The sequence below is a fragment of the Pan troglodytes genome, chromosome 16 (genome assembly GCF_028858775.2).
Source record: "Pan troglodytes isolate AG18354 chromosome 16, NHGRI_mPanTro3-v2.0_pri, whole genome shotgun sequence".
NCBI lineage: Eukaryota > Metazoa > Chordata > Mammalia > Primates > Hominidae > Pan > Pan troglodytes.
The window spans coordinates 59,340,493-59,361,007 of record NC_072414.2 but is presented as its reverse complement, the minus strand read 5'-3'; the positions used below and the strand labels follow the sequence as shown (position 1 = coordinate 59,361,007).

Here is a 20,515-nt window from a genome sequence, read left to right as displayed (position 1 = left end):
TTTATTAATAATGTAACATTTATAATTTAATGTCAAGCAATAGGATGAAAAGAAAATTATGGTATATCTTTAATAAAGATATTATAAAGGCACTAAAAATGTTTTATGAATTTTAAATCATATATGTAAAGGTTTATGATAAATTGTTAGATGAAAAGAGTAAAACCACAGTTGAATATACAGTATAATACCAACAAAAGAATATGCCAAAGTTTAAATAGTACCAAAGGATTGTGATATGGGGAAAAAAATCCTTCTATACTTTTTTTCTCTTTTCTGAATTTTCCAAATTTTCTATGAATGATCAGGTCACAACTGATCAATGAAAGAGATAAAGTGAAAAAATACAGATTATCTTGTTGGCTGATAATTTAACCTTTTTTCTGTTGTATATAAGCAAAATTATTAATCACATGTAATAAAAATGTTCAGTTAGACAATGCTATGAAAAGTAGTAAAAACAGTCCTTGTAGTTTTTCTCGGTAATTACAAGAAAAATTGTTCCGCAAGAATTTCAAAAAAATTGTTTGTCAAATAAAACTATATAATTTCAATTCATTTGGAAAGTTTAATGATGAAAACACATAGGTGAGGATGGCAATTTCTAATGAATTAGAGAAAATGGTAACTGTTTTTAAAAGATTCTACATGCAAATCAAAACCACAATGAGATACCATCTCATACCAGTCAGAATGACTATTATAAAAAGATCAAAAAATAACAGATGCTGGTGCGGTTGCAGAGAAAAGGGAATGCTTATACACTGCCAGTGGGAATGTAAATTAGTTCAGCCATTGTAGAAAGCAGTTTAGTGACTTCTCAAAGAACTTAAAACAGAATTACCACTCGACCCAGCAATCCCATTATTGGGTATATACCCAAAGGACTATAAATCATTCTACCGTAAAGACACATGCATGTGTTATGTTCACTGCAGCACTATTCACAATAGCAAAGACATGGAATCAACCTAAATTACCATCAATAGTAGACTGGATAAAGACAATGTGGTACATATATACCATGGAATACTATGCAGCCATGGAAAAGAAAGAGGTCATGTTATTTGAAGCAACATGGATAGAGCTGGAGGCTATTATCCTAAGCAAAATAACACAGGAACAGAAAACCAAATACTGCATGTTCTCACTTATAAGTAGGAGCTAAACATTGAGTACACATGGACACAAAGAAGGGAATGACACAGGGGCCTACTTGAGGGTGGAGGGTAGGAAGAGGGTGAGGATCCAAAAATGAGCTATTGGGTACTATGCTTATTACCTGGGTGATGAAATAATCTGTACACCAAATCCCCATGACACACAGCTTATTAATACCTATGTAACAAATCTGCAAGTGTATTTCTGAACCTAAAAGTTGAAAAAATAAAAATTAGGCTGGGAATGGTGGCTCACGCCTGTAATCCCAGCACTTTGGGAGGTTGAGGTGGGCAGATCATTTGAGGTCAGGAGTTTGAGACCAGCCTGACCAACATGGTGAAACCCCGTCTCTACTAAAAATACAAAAAAAAAAAAAAAAAAAAAATTTAGCTGGGTGTGGTGGTGCACGCCTCTAGTCCCACTTACTTGGGAGGCTGAGGCAGGAGAATCGCTTGAACTAGGGAGGCAGAGGTGGCAGTGAGCCGAGATCATGCCACTGCACTCCCACCTGGGTGAGAGAGCAAGACTCCATCTAAAAAAAAAAAAAAAAATCAAGATTTGTGTTTTTTAAAAAAGATTCCACAGGGGTTGTTTGTTTTTTTTTTTTTTTTCCCGTGTCTGGATTTTTCTTTTCTCTTCTTCCTTTAAGATGGTAAGTTAAATGAAGTTTTATGAGAGAGAATGAGTCTAAAAGAGAAAAAAATAGCTTTGGACTTGCTTTTGAATCTCGTTTTGTATCTCCAGGTTGCAGAGCTCTAATTCTCTTAAGAACTGCCCTCTCTCCAGCCCTTTAGGGCAAGACAAGAAAGGAGACTAAATTGTGCTGGGAGCAAAGTCAGCCAGGGAGGCACCCTGTGCCTTTTAAGAAGTAGGCTTATTCCCCCACCAGATTTGACATGTTAAAGCCAAAACTGCTGCTAGATATCATCTAGTGGTTTTGAAAGTATACATTTTAAAGCCTCGAACACTTTGTTCAAATACCATATAGTTTGATAGCAAAGAGGTAAAATAGAAAACCCAAGTGTTGTGGATATAGGGGCCTACAACCCCCTATTGCTAGGAGCTTTTGCTTCTCTTCTTTCCCTGGGGCTATGGGGTGAGGATTTCCTGTGGCTGTAGGGTGAGGATATGGAAGCCCCTTAAAAACACTGATTTGATCCAATCTCCTTTTTATACAGATAGAAGGAAATGAGAGCAGATAGGGGCAGTGATATGTTTAATGTCACACATATTGCCTGATTAAAACAGTTCAGCTGACTCACCCATAAAATAATTACAGTTTTCTAAATGACAGGATCAGAAGTATATGTTGGGAAAATACTAAAGAAAGTAACAATTGAAAAGAATGACTAAGAGAAGTGAGACCCCAAATTTGAGATTACAATGTTATCACCCAAACCCATTCTTTCTACACCAATATAAATTTTACAACACAAGGATGGCTTAGGAAACAGGATTTTCTTTTATATTTTTCTTCAATTTGGATTTTTTTTTTTTAATTTGGAGATGTTTTGGAAAAGTTTTAAACACACAGAGAAGTATAGAGAATAATATAAAAAACTACCACGGACACATTTTTGTTTAATTTTTTGTCATCTTTGCTGTAAATATACGTGTGTGTGTGTGTGTGTGTGGTGTGTGCGTATATGTGCGTATGTTATATATATATAAAGTTAACATCCTCTCTGTATTTCTTTTCATTCTCCTTCCTCTTTCTTCCTGTTCCCAGAAGCAAACACACTCATGAAGTTGGTCTGTACTCCTATAGTAGAATAAATATTTGTTTGTTTGCTTGTTTTATCCATAAAATAGATTTTTATTATCAAAATATTAATTAAAATTGAGTGAATAACATAGTTTTTATGCTTGCCTTAAGATAATAAAAAGATTTATTTCCTGACAGGCAATTTTAACAACCTCAAACCTTTGAACTAGATTCTTGAAAATAAGGATGCCTCAGATTTATTGAAATAACTATTACAAACTCTACTATCGTTTTTTATTCTTCGGATCCTGTGCAAAGCCTGACTGACTTAAACTTATTCAACTTCTTAAATTGGGTTTGGTTAACTGAGCTATAAGATAGAAAAGGCTGTTAAAGTCGGAGCCGATGAAAGCAGACACAACAGCAAGGGTGGTAACTGCTGTCTGTTATTGAAGAAAACAGTAAAAGACACAGAAACTGATTACCTGTATACATGATATTGAATAGAGAAAAGATTAAATTATATTAGTTAGGCAGAAGTGTAATATATTTTAGAAATGCAATAAATGTAATATGTTTCCATAAAAATGATTGATATTTATAAAAATTTCTAATGCTTTGGGGCTTTGGTAGTTACATAGTCCAGTTTTGTATGTTGGCTCTGTCATTTACTAATTGGATGACTAATTGAATGATAATAGTGCCTATTGCACAGAAATCCTGTGAAAACGAAGTGAGATAATCCACTTAAGACATTAGGAACAGAGCCTGGCAAAGAGTAAGCACTCAGTATATGTTAGCTGCAAGTAGCAGTCGCAGCAGCAACAGCAGCAGTAGTAACAGGAGCAGTAGTAGTACTATTTGAAAAGCTGACCCATGTGGAAGCATTCATAACCTGGAACAGGCAGAGAGCACAAACTCTGGAGCTTCACTCTGTCAGCTGGATCCTTTGCACCCTTTTACCAACTGAGTGGGCCTGGGGACAACTGCAGCACATAGGTTCCGCCTGCTATGACGGTTCAGTGGGTACGAAAGATGCTTAGTGCCATGCATGCAGGACATGCTCAGTCAACATTAGCAGTTACAAATATTCCAGATAAATAATGCCTTACTGTTCGTAAACACATCCTATTTTTAACCTGCAGAATCAAGCTCACACTTTTCTCACAGTAAGACGTCAAGGGACGTAAGAGGAAGGATCTAATTGCACTGATTAGTTTACCAAGGAGCAATCTGTCTAGGTACAGAGGGACTGTATGTAATCATTGATGTAAATACAGCTCTATCTAGGCACAGCTCTGCAGGAATAAAATGTGACCCCAAAGGCGGGCTCTTTTTCCTTGAAAGCAGATGGCTAAGATCCCTGTAAAATTCTTACTGATAAGAGATCCCCAAGAAAGGGAGGCCTAGAAGATGCTCTTAATAATGGACCAATGAGTTATGATAACAAGTACTTTTCCAAAACACTTTCACACACATTAACGCATCTGATCCTTGCAGCAACTCTATGTGAAGGAAGGTATTATCCTCATTTGTCAGAGGAGGAAAGTGAAGAGCAGAGAAGTCAAGTGACTTGCTCAAAGGAGAATCAGGTGCATTCCTACTTCAAGTTCAGGACTTTTATTACCCATGCATGGCCTTGTGGAATGTTCCTTGCTGGCATGTACTTGCCATATTGTGGGGGCTATTTCATTTTTCCAATGTTTTTGTAACCTTAGTTGTTAGGATTAGCTTAACTCTAAATCCCATCTGTACTACAGCATACGTGCAGTATGTTGCATGTGTGTGTGCATCCTATATGCATGCACACATATAAGCACGTGCTGGGGGACAACCACATTTATTTTTCACATTTTATTTCTTTTTAAGTGTACTTTTAAAAGATGAAAATCTTTGATTGAATTTGAAGATTGATGTGATTCAGCCAAATTTTAAGGACGCTAAGTCATTTGTTTGGACTGAAGCCTGAGAAGTAATTCAGTCCCAAAAGGAGGCAAAAAAGGGTTTTCACTTTAAATGAACCATTTTTTTTTTTTCCTGAAACCATGATCTAACTTCTTTTACAAAGGAAGCACGAACTTTTGTTGCCATCTCCAGCTGTCAAGCAGTCACCCATACTCTTGCCCTGCAGCAAAGGGAAGGGACATCAGGTGACAGACCCTAAATTTCAACTAGTCACACAAATTACAGACCTTCCTATCATGATGTCCTCTTAACCTTCTGCTTTTCCCCTACAATGAAGAATGAGACACAGTTTAAATCAAAACGACTCTCATGGGCAATTTTACAAAACAAATAGAAGGCTCAGAGCCTCACCCCCTTCCCCATTTTACCCGCTGGGCCAGCCTGTTCTCTCTTTCCACGCAGGCAGGAGCTGATAATTAGAAAGACCTTTCCCACACTGACAACGATGCTCTGTTTGCCAAGCCCCGTTTGCTTTGAAGAAAGAGTTTGACTAAGTAAATATTTACAAAAACAACTATAATCAGATGCCAAGTCCCACTTCTAGGGGACACTAGCGTGGCACCACACTGCTTTGTGGTGGTGTCTGATCAAAGGTCTGTACTGGCTCTATCACGAGGCTTGGCATACTGAAGTCCTTCTCTTAGCCTTTTAACTTCCATGCCCAGGACACTTCCCACAAAATATGTGAAAAATTACATTTACCATTGAAGAGTCAATTTAGAAATGCTATACCAATCTGGGACCACAGGAAAAAGTCATTAAATATTACTGTTTCCAGCAGTTGGGGAGAGCTTTGTGAAGTCAACAGAGAAAATTAAAGCCAGGGCTCATTAGCATTCAGAAAATATGTCATTATTTAAAACTAATTTTTTCGTGGTAAACCATTTACTGGCTAAAACCTAGTCATAATATTTGTATTACCTGTAGATCTGTTATCTATAAAACTGTGGGACCTGAGCGCTCCAACAGGGTGAGAATCAAAACAGGTGCCTCCGCCTGTTCCTATTATGCATATTAGCCCATGGCCTTCTCACAGCCTGTTAAACAGCTGAATTTGAAATAATAATGGTGCAGGCCAAACACTCGCCTGAAGGCCTGTCTGTCTTGGGATTTGGCCATTTACATTGATTTTCTTTACCCACATTTTTCATGAAACACAAATATTTGCCATGGCAACTGGGGTGTCACATGACATGCTGCTACATAAATAGCTTGGAAATCTCTTAAGGGGACACAGCCCACCAGTGCTGATATTACAGTGAAACCTCTTGATGATTTCAATATTGAAAGATAAAAGTCTGGGAAGAGCAGGTAGCAGTCTACTATGGAGAGGCAGTAGGATTAATTTCTCTTGTTCTGCTCTTCAATTTCTCCTTCTTTCTTTTCTTATGAGAGCAGCTGTAAACATGACCACTTTCCACATAAGGTAAGCCAGAAAAAGACAGTGCCAGCTGTCTCCTTTCTGTGGTGAAAAGTTTCAAAAATCACAAGTCTGTCTGCAGTCCATAAACCTAAGAAAGCAAGGTACAAAAGTCCAGCACATTTAAACTGGGGGAATCTCCATAAGAATGAATTACATTGTACTGTGAGGAGTTAATGTTAAAGAATACAGAATTTGGCCCGGTGTGGTGGCTTATGCCTACAATCCCAGCATTTTGGGAGGCCGAGGCAGGTGGACCACTTGAGGCCAGCAGTTCGAGACCAGCCTGGCCAACATAGCGAAACCTTGTTTTTACTAAAAATACAAAAAATTAGCCGGGAGTGGTGGTACATCCCTGTAATCTCAGCTACTCGGGAGGCTAAGGCATGAGAATCACTTGAATCTGGGAGCCAGAGGTTGCAGTGAGCCGAGACTGTGCCAGCCTGGGTGACAGAGCAAGACTCCATTTCAAAAAAAAGAAAAAAAAAAAAAAAGAAAAGAAAGTGCCTCATGATGGTTAAAAAAGAAAAAAAAAAAAAAAAAAAGGCCAGGCGTGGTGGCTCATGCCTATAATCCCAGTGCTTTGGGAGGCCAAGGCAGGTGGGTCACTTGAGGTCAGGAGTTCGAGACCAGCCTGGCCAAAATGGTGAAACCCCGTCTCTACTAAAAATACAAAAATTAGCCGGGCATGGTGGTAGGCACCTGTAATCCCAGCTACCTGGGAGGCTGAGACGTGAGAATCGCTTGAACCCAGGAGGCAGAGGTTGCAGTGAGTCGACATAGTGCACTGCACTCCAGCCTGGGCAACAGAGTAAGTGAGACTCTGTCTTGAAATAATAATAATAATAATAATAATAATAATACAGAATTCTTTCCCCTGCTTCATTAAGGTATTCTATGTTTGGAGATCTTGCCTTTTTAGCCTGTATTTAAAGACAAATGAAATACAGTAGAACCTCACAATAAGACATCCTATACCATACAAATTTGGATACAAAGCAATAGCTACTGGACTCCTGACCAGTTAGTATTAGAGGCTGAGCCAGTCATTTAGTTAATCTTGCAATGATGCAACATGATTGAATTTTTTAGACCCCACCAATAACATTATGCTAGAGTTGACTTGTACAATTCCCCTTTTGAAAGTCAAATGCATACCAGCAGCAGCTGAAATAGCACTTATTTCTATGTTGAAGGTACAACTCAATAATGTGTAAATCACCAAATATCTCACAGAAAGTGCTGTAAATAAGAATAATTTTATTTCTATAGTGAGGAATATAAATACCTTTGATCTTTGTTTCTTGGGAAAGAACTTCACTTCTGCTGGAGATGGAGGTGGTTCCCGAGGTATAGTGAAAGTGGCTGTGGATGAAGATAGTACATGTTACCTTTTCCAGAAGAAGAGGCTGAGTCACTGGTTGGATGCTATTGGGTTTGCACCTTGAAAGTCAAATGGCTCTGTCACCCACTGTGCGCTCACTACCTTTCTTTCTGTATTCATTCAATGAAACAGCTATGATCACTGACTTCAAAAGGAAGCCAAGAGCATGAGAGGGCAACAGTTCTATTAGAATACAAGGTCAGCCCGCCTCATGCAAACTGCCTAGATAAAAAAGGCAAATTTTAAAAGCAGGCACATTTTAAAAGCAGGCAAATTAGAGAGTAATATCTGTCTTACAAAATGCTTTGTTAGAAGATTTCTTTAAATAGCCAGATTCCCAGGTTCATGTAAAATGTGATTTAACATAGCTACATATGGACTATTCTATTGTGTAAAAAAAAAGATTCTAAAAAATTTAAATGACTGAGGGAAGTGACACAAGTGAAAAGCACCATAAAGATTATTTTTGAAATTAGTTAAGTCTATAAGCAACAACTTTTAGAGAACACACCTAGCCCATGGTCGAGGAAGAATGGGCCCACATGCTAGACAATGCTCTCAATCACATCTCTCCTACTGCCTAGCAGCAAACCTGACTGCCCTTTACCAAAAGCCCAAGTCTGATATTCTCAGGGGAGAAAAATCCTTATACTACTCAGCCCAAGAAAGAGAACAAAAAATTTATTTAAATGGTTAATTGAATAAAAGAAGTGAGGCTTCTTTCAGCTCAATTCCTTCAGCTCAACCCCCTTTTCTGTTAGTTTTCTATAACAACAATCTTAGAAGGAATTGACAGATATTGATCAAAAACAGCACGCTAGTAAAGGATATCAATATATAATTTAGAATCTCACTTGGAGGACTTGGTTCTCTTAGATTGCCTCAACTGAGCTGCAAGGAATATCTTCAGCTCTTTTTTAAAGAGTAGGAAAAATAGCAGAGCCTTTTCAGTGAAACTCACCTTCACAAAAGGGATTTCTTTGTTGCATTTGATCAACCCATTTTTACACCCCTCTGGTTTCCCTGGCTTCTGGCAAGCTTCCCTGTGACTTGTAGTCCTCACTATCCCCTGGCCAGTAGTGTATGAAGACCCCATTTTAAGGGTATAGTTTTTGCCTTCAGTTCTATGCTCTCCTTCCCTGGTGTCCACTTTGGAGTTTGCTCTCCCACTTCTGAAGGTAAGTCCACATCCTGTGTTCAGCCTGCTTTGAATCCACAGATTCACCAGTAAAATTTGTTATTCCTATTGTCTGCAGACTCAGTACAATTTTTGTTTAACTTTCAGGTTCTTGCAGAAAAGTGAGATTTACGGCTAAATTCCCATGTTCAAACAAAATAGCAGCTGAGAAATTTTCAAGTGGGCACAACTTTTAAAGGATTTTAGTAAAATTTTAATACAATTTGGTGGGACAAAGATCTCAAGGATAAGTAATTTCACATGGCTAATCCACAGTTAATGATATCAATAAGAATTTTCTTAGCTGTCTGCAGAAATGCTATCACTAAATTATTATTTCATGTGGCCTTGGATTTTATGAGACACATGCATTTGAGGAATGTGTCTGCATTTTTACAAAACTGTATCCTAATGCACTGCCTATTTTGCTACTCAATTTCCCTGCTGGAAAAATCTGTTTGGTAAATTTTGCCAGAGTTAATGGAGAGGAAAAAATCCTTGTCTTTCTGGACAAACTTGTATGCTTTTGTGGTAGTTATTACTAATTTTTTTTTTTTTTTTTTTTGAGATGGAGACTTGCTCTGTCGCCCGGGCTGGAGTGCAGTGGCACAATCTCGGCTCACTGCAAGCTCCACCTCCCAGGTTCACGCCATTCTCCTGCTTCGGCCTCCAGAATAGCTGAGACTACAGGTGCCCACCACCACGCCCAGCTAATTTTTTTTTGTATTTTTTGGTAGAGACGGGGTTTCACCATGTTCGACAGGCTGGTCTCAATCTCCTGATCTCGTGATCCACCCACCTCGGCCTCCCAAAGTGCTGGCATTACAGGCGTGAGCCACCGCGCCCGGCCAGTTATTACTAATTTTAGAGCCCCAGTTTTTTCAGAGTGACAATATGCCCAACTCCTAGCAAATTAGAAAAAAATTTTTTTTAAGAACATGCAGTTAAATTTTAACTTAAGATAAATAATAAATAAGTTTTTAGTATGTCTCAAATATTAAATATACTTATCCAACAAAGAATAACAGAATTTCCATGAATGGATTAGAATAAGCATAACATCATTCTAAGAATTTATTTAGTGTAAGTATGTCTATAATCCTAATGTTAGCTCTAACCCTATCCCTGGACATCCACTTTCCCAGCCTTTCTCATAGCTAGCAGTGAGCAGTGAGATGTAAGGGAAAGTCCACCCCAAGGCTTCTGGGAAGAGACTGACACCACTATTTTCCCCTTCATCTGGCCTGGAATGTGTATGTAAGGCCCAGGGCTGCAGAAGCCATCTTATGACCAAGAGGTGGCAAGCATGAAGATTAAATCAAACATACCAAAGAGGGTAAAGTAGAAAGAACACCATGACAACCTGCTGATCAATGCCACCATCCCTAGGCTCCTCACTTCCCAATTTCTTGTGTACGAGACAAATTCTTCATTGTTTAGGCCACTGGTAGTTTTCTGATATTTATAGTCACATGCATTCCTGAGTGGTACTACCTGTTCCCGTCTCTCCCTCCTTCCCTCTTCTCTTCCTTCCATACTTTGTCTTATTGCATGTGCTAGGACCTCAGTACAAAAATGGTGGCAACAATGATCATCCTTGACTTGTTTCTGCTTTTAATCGAGAAGTAGAAAAGGAATGCTTCAAAATTTCCCCTACTAAGAGTATTTTTTGCTCTAGGGCTTTGGTTGATAACAACAATCAGGTTCAGAAAATTCTCTTCTATTCTGCTCCATCCAGAGGATTTTCCCTTATCATTAATGTTGAATAGTATTGAATGATTTTTTTTTCTTTTGGTATATATTGAGACCATGAGGTTTTTTCTTTTTAAATATGTTAATATGGTGAATTATATTGCTAAATTTTTCTGATGTTGAACTTTCCTTACATTTTTCCTTGATTATGATGAACATTTAAAAAATGTTAATGTTTTTTAGAATCTTTGCCTCTATGTTCCTAAATAAGATTGATCTATGTATATTTTTTCTTGTACTGTGCTTTTTCAATTTTGGTAGCAAAGTTACAATAGCTCCATAAAATCAGTTGATAAGCTTTTCCTCTTTTTTTCCCCTATGGAATAGTATAAAAAGAATTAACTGACCTGTTAAGGTTGGTAAAACTTGCCTATAAAAGGCCTGAGGCCTTCTCCCCTCTGGCATATTAGAGTATGTGATGTGTTTCTGTGTGTGTGTGTTTAAAAGACAGAGAGATATTTTTGACTACCATTTCAAATTATCTAATAATATTGTTTTAAGTTTGTTATTTTTTCTCAAGTTATTTTTGGTAGTTCACATTTTTCTAGGAAATTTTTCATTTCATATTTTAAAATATATTGGCACAAAGTTACCATACTATGATTTTTTAAAAATTCTACTGTATCTATAGTTAAGTGACCTTTTTTCATTTTAGTAGTGTTTACGTGTGCCTTCTATTTTCCTTTCTTTATCATTATTGTCAGAGATCTGCCTGTTTTATGTTCTTTTAAAGAAGCCAATTTTTGACGGTGCAGTGGCTCAGGCCTGTAATCCCAGCATTTTGGGAGGGCAAGGTGGGCGGATTGCCTGAGCTCAGGAGTTTGAGACCACCCTGGGCAACATGGTGAAACCCTCTCTCTACTAAAATACAAAAAATTAGCCGGGCGTGGTGGCGCACACCTGTAGTCCCAGCTACTCGGGAGGCTGAGGCATGAGAACTGCTTGAGCCCTGGAGGCAGAGGTTGCAGTGAGCTGAGATCACGCCATTGCACTCCAGCTTGTGCTACAGAGTGAGACTCTGTCTCAAAAAAAAATAAATAAATAAATAAATATAAAATAAAAAAATAAAGAAGCCAATTTTTAATTATTTTGGGTCATTTTTGTTTTTACTTTCTTAATGTCTGCTTTTATTTTCATTATTTCCTTTCATTTTTTTTCCCAGTTTACTGCTTTTCTTTTTCTGTCTTCTTGTGTTTAATTAGGCTTACGTCACTTATTATCAATTGTTCTTGTTTTCTTTTTTCTTTATTTTTTTTTTGAGACTGAGTCTCGCTCTGTCACTCAGGCTGGATTGCAGTGGAGCAATCTTGGCTCACTGCAACCTCTGCCTCCTGGGTTCAAGCAATTCTCCTGCCTCAGCCTCCTGAGTAGCTGGGATTACAGGTGCGCACCACCACGCCTGGCTAATTTTTGTATTTTTAGTAAAGACGGGGTTTCACCATTTTAGTCAGGCTGGTCTTGAACTCTTGACCTCGTGATCTGCCCGCCTTAGCCTCCCAAAGTACTGGAATGTTCCTGTTTTCTATTAAATGCATATAAACAATGGATGAGGTTGCTCAGAAGTGATGAAAGACATTGGTCTACAGATTCAAGAATCCCAATAAATACAAAGCAGGATAAATAAAAAGACCTATATGCCTAGATGCATCACAATGAACCTGTAGAACACAAAAGACAAAAAGAACTTATTTCAACTAGAGAGGAAACAAAAGACAAATTGTTTTCATCCACAATTTTAGCCACTATTTACCACTGACTCCTCAATAGTCCACAGGCTCCTCAATAGCAGATATAATTGCTAGAAAACAATGAAATAATATATTGAATGTGCTGACAAGATAACTTTCAAAAGTCAGGACATAAACACATTTTGAGGCAAATAAAAGTTGAAAGAGTTTACCACCAGCAGAAACAGGCTTGTACTAGTGGAAATTGAAAGAATATAATTTAGGGAGATGGAAATGAATGCAGTATTGAAAGTCAGAGATGCAACAAGGAATGAAGAGCAAAGACAGTGACAAATCTGTTGGCTAATATAACAAATTTTGATTACATAAAAAACATTAACAATAATGTCTTGTGGGTTTTTTAAAAAGATACAACTAAAATACACAAGAAAAATAGATGTTATATCAGGAGGGAGATGGAGTTAAAATGTTCTGAGGTTTTTATACTGTTAAAGGGAAAAGTACAGATATTTATTAACTTTAGACTTTGATAAGTAATATATGCATGTGAAAATAAGAAGCTAATCACAATAAGAATATAAAAGGAATGTATCAATTCCAAAATAATAGAGGAATAAAAGTATAATGAGGAAAAATAATCTATTCAAAAGAAGACAATAAAGGAAAGAAAATGAAATAGCAACAAAACAGGGCAGGGCACAAACAGAAACAGTCTAGATGGAAGAAATATTATCAAAATATATTAGTAATTAGAATAACTGTAAATACAGTAAATGCTAAATGGATAACGATGGTCAGAATGATTTTTTTTAAATTCAGCTATATACTATTTATAAAAGACAGACTTAAAACATATTGCTACAGAAAGATTAAAAGTAAAAAAATGAGAAAAGATATGCCAGGCAAACAATAACCAAAAGGAAGCTGATGTGGCTATATTAACAGATAAAATGCTATTTATGCTAAAAAGCAATTATAGAGATAATGAAGGACAGTGTGCAATGATAAAAGTTCCCATTTACTAGTAAGATATAATAACTATAGTAAGAGTTGGCAAGGATGTGAATCCACAGAGTATCTTACACACTGAAGGTAGAAATGTAAATTGATGCAATGACTTTAAAAGACAGTTTGGCATTACTTTCTAAAGTTGAATGTTCGCCTACCCCATGACCAACATTTCCACTCATATTGACCAAGAAAAACGCTTGTGCATACTCAGTAGGAAACGTGAAGGAATGCACGGCAGCACTGTTCACAATACCAAAGGATGAAATCAACCCAAAAGTCCATCAACAGAAGACTGGATAAATTAACTATGGTCTATTCAAACCATCACCTTCAGCAAACTAACACAGGAACAGAAAACCAAACACTGTATGTTCTCACTCATAAATGGGAGCTGAATAATGAGAACACACAGACTTAGAGAGGGGAACATTACACACCAGGGACTGTTGGGGGGTGGGGGGAAGCAGGAGGGAGAGCATTAGGACAAATACCTAATGCGTGCAGATCTTAAAACCTAAATGATGGGTTGATAGGTGCAGCAAACCACCATGGCACATAAATACCTATGTAACAAACCTGCACGTTCAGCACATGTATCTCAGAACTTAAAGTAAAATAAACAAACAAACAAAATGGAATATTCTACAGCAGCCAAAAGAAATGAATTCAGTGATGTGCAGCATATCTACTTCAAGACTCTAATTCAGTATTTCAGGGAGGGCCCTGGCATCTCTAGTTTGATGCATACAGGCCATCTCCTTAGAATTCCACTTCTCCAGCTTTGCATACAGCTCCCTATGCTTTCCTTTCATGTCAAGCAGGTGTCCCTCCCCCATTATTCTTTCTAAAAGTCAGACTTACTGAGTTATTACTTACATACGGTAAAATTCACCCTTTTTTAGTGTATACTTTTATAAGTTTTGGCAAATGTGTAAGTCATATAACCATCACCACAATCAAGATATAAAACAATTCCAGGCTAGGCACGGTGGCTCACACCTGTAATCCCAGCACTGTGGGAGGCCTAGGCGAGTGGATCACGAGGTCAGAAGATTGAGACCATCCTGGCCAACATGGCGAAACCCCATCTCTACTGAAAATATGAAAAATTGGCTGGGTGTGGTTGCGGGCGCCTGTAGTCCCAGCTACTTGGGAGGCTGAGGCAGGAGAATTGCTTGAACCTGGGAGGCGGAGGTTGTAGTGAACCGAGATCACGCCACTGCACTCCAACCTGGGCAACAGAGCGAGACTCCATTCTCAAAAAAACAAACAAAAACAATTCCAATACCTGCCAAAATTCCTGCATGCCCCTTTTACAGTCAACTACTCTCCCCACCCCCAGGCAACTCTTGATCTGTTTTCTGTCTTCATTGTTTCATTTTCTAAAAATGTCACGTAAATAGAATCATATGTTGTGTAGCCTGTTGAGTTTGGCTTCTTTCACTTCGCATAATGCATTTGGGATTCATCCGTATTGTTGCATGTATCAGCAATTAGTTCCTTTTTAGAGCAAGCTGTACTCCATTGTATGGATGTACCTCAATTCATCAGCTGAGACATCTGAGTGGTTTCCAGTTTTTGGTGATTATGAATAAAGCAACATTCATATATTACAAACCTTCATATACAGGTTTTTGTGTAAATATGTTTTCATTTATCTTGGGTAAATAGATAACTAGGAGTGAGATTGTTGGGTCATACAGTAAATGCATGTTTAACTTTATAAATAACTGCCAAACTGTTTTCCAAAGTGTTTGTACCATTTTGCATCCCTACCAACAAGGAATGAGAGTTGTAATTGTTCCATATCCTCATGTTGTGGTATCCCACTGTGGTTTTAATTTGCATTTCTCTAATGACTAATGATGTTAAGCATGCTTTCATGTATCTATTTACTATCCATATATCTCCTTTGGTAAAGTGTCTGCTCATGTCTTTTGTCTGTTATGTTATTGGGTTGTTTCTTATCACTGAGTTTTAAGAGTCTTTATATGTTCTGGATAAAAATACATGATCAGTTATTGTTTTAAAATATTAACTCTCAATCTATAGCTTTTCTTTCTTTCCTTTTTTTTTTTTTTTTTTTTTTTGAGATGGAGTCTTGCTCTTGTTGCCCAGGCTGGAGCAATGGCGCAATCTCGGCTCACTGCAACCTCTGCCTCCTGGACTCAAGCCTCAGCCTCCCGAGTAGCTGGGATTATAGGCACCCACCACCACGCCTGGCTAATTTTTGTATTTTTAGTAGAGATGGGGTTTCACCATGTTGGCCAGGTTGGTCTCAAACTCCTGACCTCAAGTGATCCACCCAACTTGGCCTCCCAAAGTGGTGGGATTACAGGCATAAGCCACTGTGCCTGGCCAATCTATAGCTTTTCTTTTCATTTTCTTAACACTGTGTTTCAAAGAGTATAAGTGTTTAATTTTGATGAAGTCCAATGTATCCATTTTTTCATTTTATGGATTTTGCCTTTGGTGTGGTATGTAAGAAACCTTTGCCTAACTCAAGAACACAAAAAATTTTCCCCTTTGTTTTCTTCCAAAAGTTTTCTAGATTAGGCTGTATATTTAATTTTATAAACCATTTTGGGTTAATTTTTGTACATGGTGCAAGGAATGGGTTAAGGTTCTTTTTTTCCCTTTTATACACATGTCCAGTTCTTCCAGCACAATTTGTTGAAAAAATTATGCCTTCTCCATTGAATTGCCTTTGCATCTTTGTCAAAAATGAATTGACCAAGTATGTGTGGTTCTATTTCTGTACTCTTTATTCTGTTCCATTGATCTCTGTGTTTATCCTTTTGCCAATACCACACGGTCCTGATTACTGTAGCTTTATATTAACTCAGATAACAAGAGTCCTCCAATGCTGTTTTCCTTTTTCACAATTGTACTAGCTATTGTAGTTCCTTGCCCTTTCCACAAACTTTAGAATCAGCTTTTCAATCTCTACAAAAAATCTTACTGAGATCCTGATTGGGACTGCATTGAATTTATAGATCAATTTGGGGAAAATTAATTACAAAAATATTGAGTCTTCTAATCTATGAACATGGCTAATCTTTCTAGTTTACTTAGGTCTTTTTTTAATTTTTTCATTAGTGTTTTATAGCATCCAGCATCCATAGGTTTGCAAATATTTGTTAGCTTTATACCTAAGTATTTAATATTTGTTGTTATGTTAATGGTATTTTTTTAATATTTGATTTCCAATTGTTCATTTCTAACAAATTGAAATTCAATTTATTTTTGTATGTTAATCTTGTGTCCTCAAACCTTGCTGAACTTCCTTGTTAGTTCTAGTAGCTTTTGTGTGTGTGCGTGTGTGTGTGTGTGTGTGTGTGTGATGGCTTGCGAATTTCTATGCAGTAATTGTGCTGTTTGCAAAGAGAGTTTTATTTCTTCCTTTCCAATCTGCATGTCTTTTGTTTCTTTTTCTTACCTCACTGCATTGGCTAGGAACTTCAGTACAATGTTGAATAGAAGTGGTGAGAGTGCACAACCATGTCTTGTTCCTGATCTTAGGTGAAAAGCATTCATTCAAACACTATTGTGATATTAGTTGTAGACATCTTTTATCCGTTTGAGGAAGTTCCCTTGATTCTTAATTTTCTTAGAGCTTTTGATACAAATGGATGTTGATTTTTTTTAAATTGAGATGGTTATATAGTTTTTCTTCTTCAGTCTATTCATATGGTGACTTACAATGATTGATATTTAAATGTTGAAACAGCCTTGCATTCCTAGGATAAACCCCACATGGTCATGATGTAATATATATAAAATACATAATCTCTCTCTCTCTATATAAACATATATATCTATATATAAATATATAGATATATAAAATATATAAAAATATCTATATATCTATATATAAATATATATCTATATATATATAGACAGAGCGCTAGATTCAATTTGCTATATTTTGTGAAGGACTTTTGTATCTATTTTCACAAAGAATACTGGGCTGTAGTTTTTTTCTAAAGTCTTTGGTTGTGGTGTCAGGGTGATGATAGCTTCATAAAATTATCTGGGAAGTGTTTCTTTCTATTCTATTTTTCAGGAAGAATTTCTGCAACATTGATAATATTTCTTTTTTAATTGTTTGGTAGAATTCACCAGTGATGCCATATGGTATCATTTTTTTTCTTACAATGTTTTTAAGTACTAAGTCAATTTCTTTAATAAATATAGGACTAATCAGGTGATCTATTTCTTCTGGAGTGAGCTTAGGTAGTATCTGTCTTTCAAAGAATTTGTCCATCAATATAAGCTGTCAACATTATAGGCATAAAGTTGTTTATAATGTTCTCTTATCATCTTTTAAATGTCTATAGGATCTGTAATGATGTCTCTTCTTTTGTTCCTGATACTGGTCATTTGTGCCTTCTCTCTTTTAATCTTGGTTAGTCTGGCTAGAGGCTTACCAATTTTATAAAATGTTCCATGAAACACAGTTTGGTTTCACTGAATTCCTTTTTTTTTTTTTTCTATTTTCCATTTCACTGACTTCTACTTTTGTCTCTATTATTTCCATCTGCTGCTTGCTTGGGTATAATTTGCTTTTCTTTTTCTGGTTTTTTAGAGTGGGAGTTTAGATCATTAATCTGAGATATTTCTTCTTTTCTAATAAAAGTATTTAATGCTAAAAATTTTTCTTAAGCACTACTTTAGCTGCATCTTACAAACTTCAATATGTTGTGTGGTCATTCCCATTTAATTCAAAATATTTTTTTAATATCCTTGTGACTTCCTCTTTGATCCACGGGTTATTTAGAAGTGTGTTTTTGCATTTGGGGGATTTTCTACTTTTTAGTTTAATTCTGTTAAGGTCAGAGAACATAATGTGTAAGATTTTAACTATTTTAAATTTGTTAATATTTGTTTTATGGTCCAGAATATGGTCTATTTTGGTGAATGTTCCATGTACATTTGAAGTAAATGCATGTTCTGTTGTGTTTTAATGCTCTATAATGGTCTACATGGCCTAAAATACTGTTCTATCATAGTCTTCTATAGCAGGGGTCCCTAACCCACAGGCCACAGACTGGGTACTGTGGCCCATTAGGAACTGAGCTACACAACAGGAGGCAAGTGGCAGGTGAGCAAGCATTACCATCTGAGTTCATGCCTCCTGTCAGATCAGCAGCAGCATTAGATTTTCATAGGAGCAAGAACCCTATTGTGAACTGCACATATGAGGGATCTAGGTTGCATGCTCCTTATGAGAATCGAATGCCTGATTATCTGAGGTGGAACAGTTCCATCCTGAAACTATTCCTCCCCACCTCTTGTCTGTGGAAAAATTATTTCCCAGAAAACTGGTCCCTGGTGTCAAAAAGGTTGGGGACCACTGTTCTATAGTATTTTTTTGGGGGGGTTACTAGTTCTATTGATTATTGTGAGATATAATTCTGGATTTATTATTTCTGTTTTATTAATTTTTGCTTCATGTATTTTATATTTCTGTTTTTAAGTAAATACACATTTAGGAATGTATGTCTTCTTGCTGGATTGATCCTTTTATCATTAATGTGCCTCTTTATTCCTGTTAATGTGTCTTCATCTGATAGTAATAGAGCCATTCCAGCTTTCTTTTCATTATTGTTTGTATGGTATCTTTTCCCATCTTTCTCCTTTTTATTAATTTTTAATTTACATTTAATTTGTGTCTAGTCCTATAATTTATTTTTGAATTAAAAATATATAAACTTCTTATTTTGGAATAATTTTAGATACAGAAAAGTTGCAAAGATGATCTAGAACGGTCCTGTATACCTTCATTCAGTTTCCCTTAATGTTAACATATTCCATTACCACGGTCCATTTGTCAAAAGCAAGAAACCATCATTGATACATTATTATTAACTAAACTCAAGACTTCATTCAGATTTTACTAGTTTTTACACTCTTGTCTTCTTACTGTTCCAGGATCTTTTCCAGGATATCTCATTGTATTTAGTCATCATGTCTCCTTAGGCTCCTCTGGTCTGTGACAGTTTGTCAGTCTTTCCCTGTTTTCATGACCATGACAGTATTGAGGAGTATGGTCAGGTATTTTGTAGAATGCCTGAAATTTGGGTTTGTCTGATGTTTTTCTCATAGTTTTTCTGTAGTTATAGGTTGTTGGGGCAGAATAACATAAAGGTGAAGTCCTTCCTCATCGTGTCATATTAGGGGGCACATTATATCAACATGAATTATGACTAATGATATTATCCTTGGTCATTTGGTTAAGGCAGGGTTTGCAGGTTTCTCCATTGCGAATTTTCTGTTTTTCTTCTTTCCGTACTCTATTTTGGATGTGAATCACTAAATCTAACTCATATTCAAAGAGAAGGGAGGGGTGGATAAATAAGCTCCATTTCCTGGAGGAGGAGGTAACTGTTTAAATTATTTGGGGCTGGGCGCGTTGGCTCATGGCTGTAATCCCAGCACTTTGGTAGGCCAAGGCGGGTGGATCACCTGAGGTCAGGAGTTTGAGACCAGCCTGGCCAACACGGTGAAACCTCATCTCTACTAAAAATACAAAAAATTAATCAGGCGTGGTGATGGGTGCCTGTAATCACAGGTACTTGGGAGGCTGAGGCAGGAGAATCGCTTGAATCCAGGAGGCAGAGGTTGCAGTGAGCCAAGATTGCGCCATTGCACTCTAGCCTGGGCAACAAGAGTGAAACTCCATCTCAAAAACAAATAAATAAAAATAAATACATTATTTGGAATTCTTCTATAGAAAGATTTGTCACTTCTCACCCTACTCCTATTTTAACCTATCTGTCTTGACATTTAAATTGCAATTCTTAGAGACCACATACAGTTGGGTCTTGCTTATTTATCCAATCTGACAATCTCTGTCTTTTAATTGGTGTATTTAGAACATTCACACTTAATGTAAAGATAGCCTTCACTTTGGACTATATAATATTATAACTATATAACTATATATAATAACTATATATAGATATTATATAGTTATTATAACTATATATTCTAGTACAAATTCTAGTATTACAGTTTAGTTAAATAACATCAGTACCCCAACATAGTTCAAATTCCAGTTACCATAAAATTGTAATTGCATAAAATATAAATTTGCTGCTAGAACTCTATTCCACAAATCACTACATAAGTGACAGATGCATATCAAGGTCAGTGACCATTCAAGTCATTCCATTCAAAGTCTGTCAGTCATTGGTCACTGTGCATCTGTTTTTGAGTTTGCATACAGACTAAAGAATGTAGTAGTATT

At 36.7% G+C, this 20,515-nt stretch overlaps 1 protein-coding gene across 49 annotated transcripts in view; it reads right to left on the bottom strand.

Moving 5' to 3' along the window:
- Positions 1–20,515, bottom strand: part of IQCH (IQ motif containing H) — a 245,590-nt gene that overhangs the window by 137,436 nt on the left and 87,639 nt on the right. For 25 of the 49 annotated variants that reach the window (XR_001710020.3, XR_008539625.1, XM_009429413.5 and 22 more), the window contains 2 exons: positions 7,540–7,616; positions 5,059–5,097 (listed from right to left, as the gene is read on the bottom strand). Coding sequence is in view for 44 of the 49 variants with exons in the window: in XM_009429413.5 (XP_009427688.2) it covers positions 5,059–5,097; positions 7,540–7,616 (116 nt within the window). In the remaining 5 variants the exon portion in view is untranslated. The remainder of the gene's footprint in view (positions 1–5,058; positions 5,098–7,539; positions 7,617–20,515) is intronic. The other 24 variants (XR_008539624.2, XR_008539627.2, XR_008539626.2 and 21 more) reach the window with 1 other exon arrangement.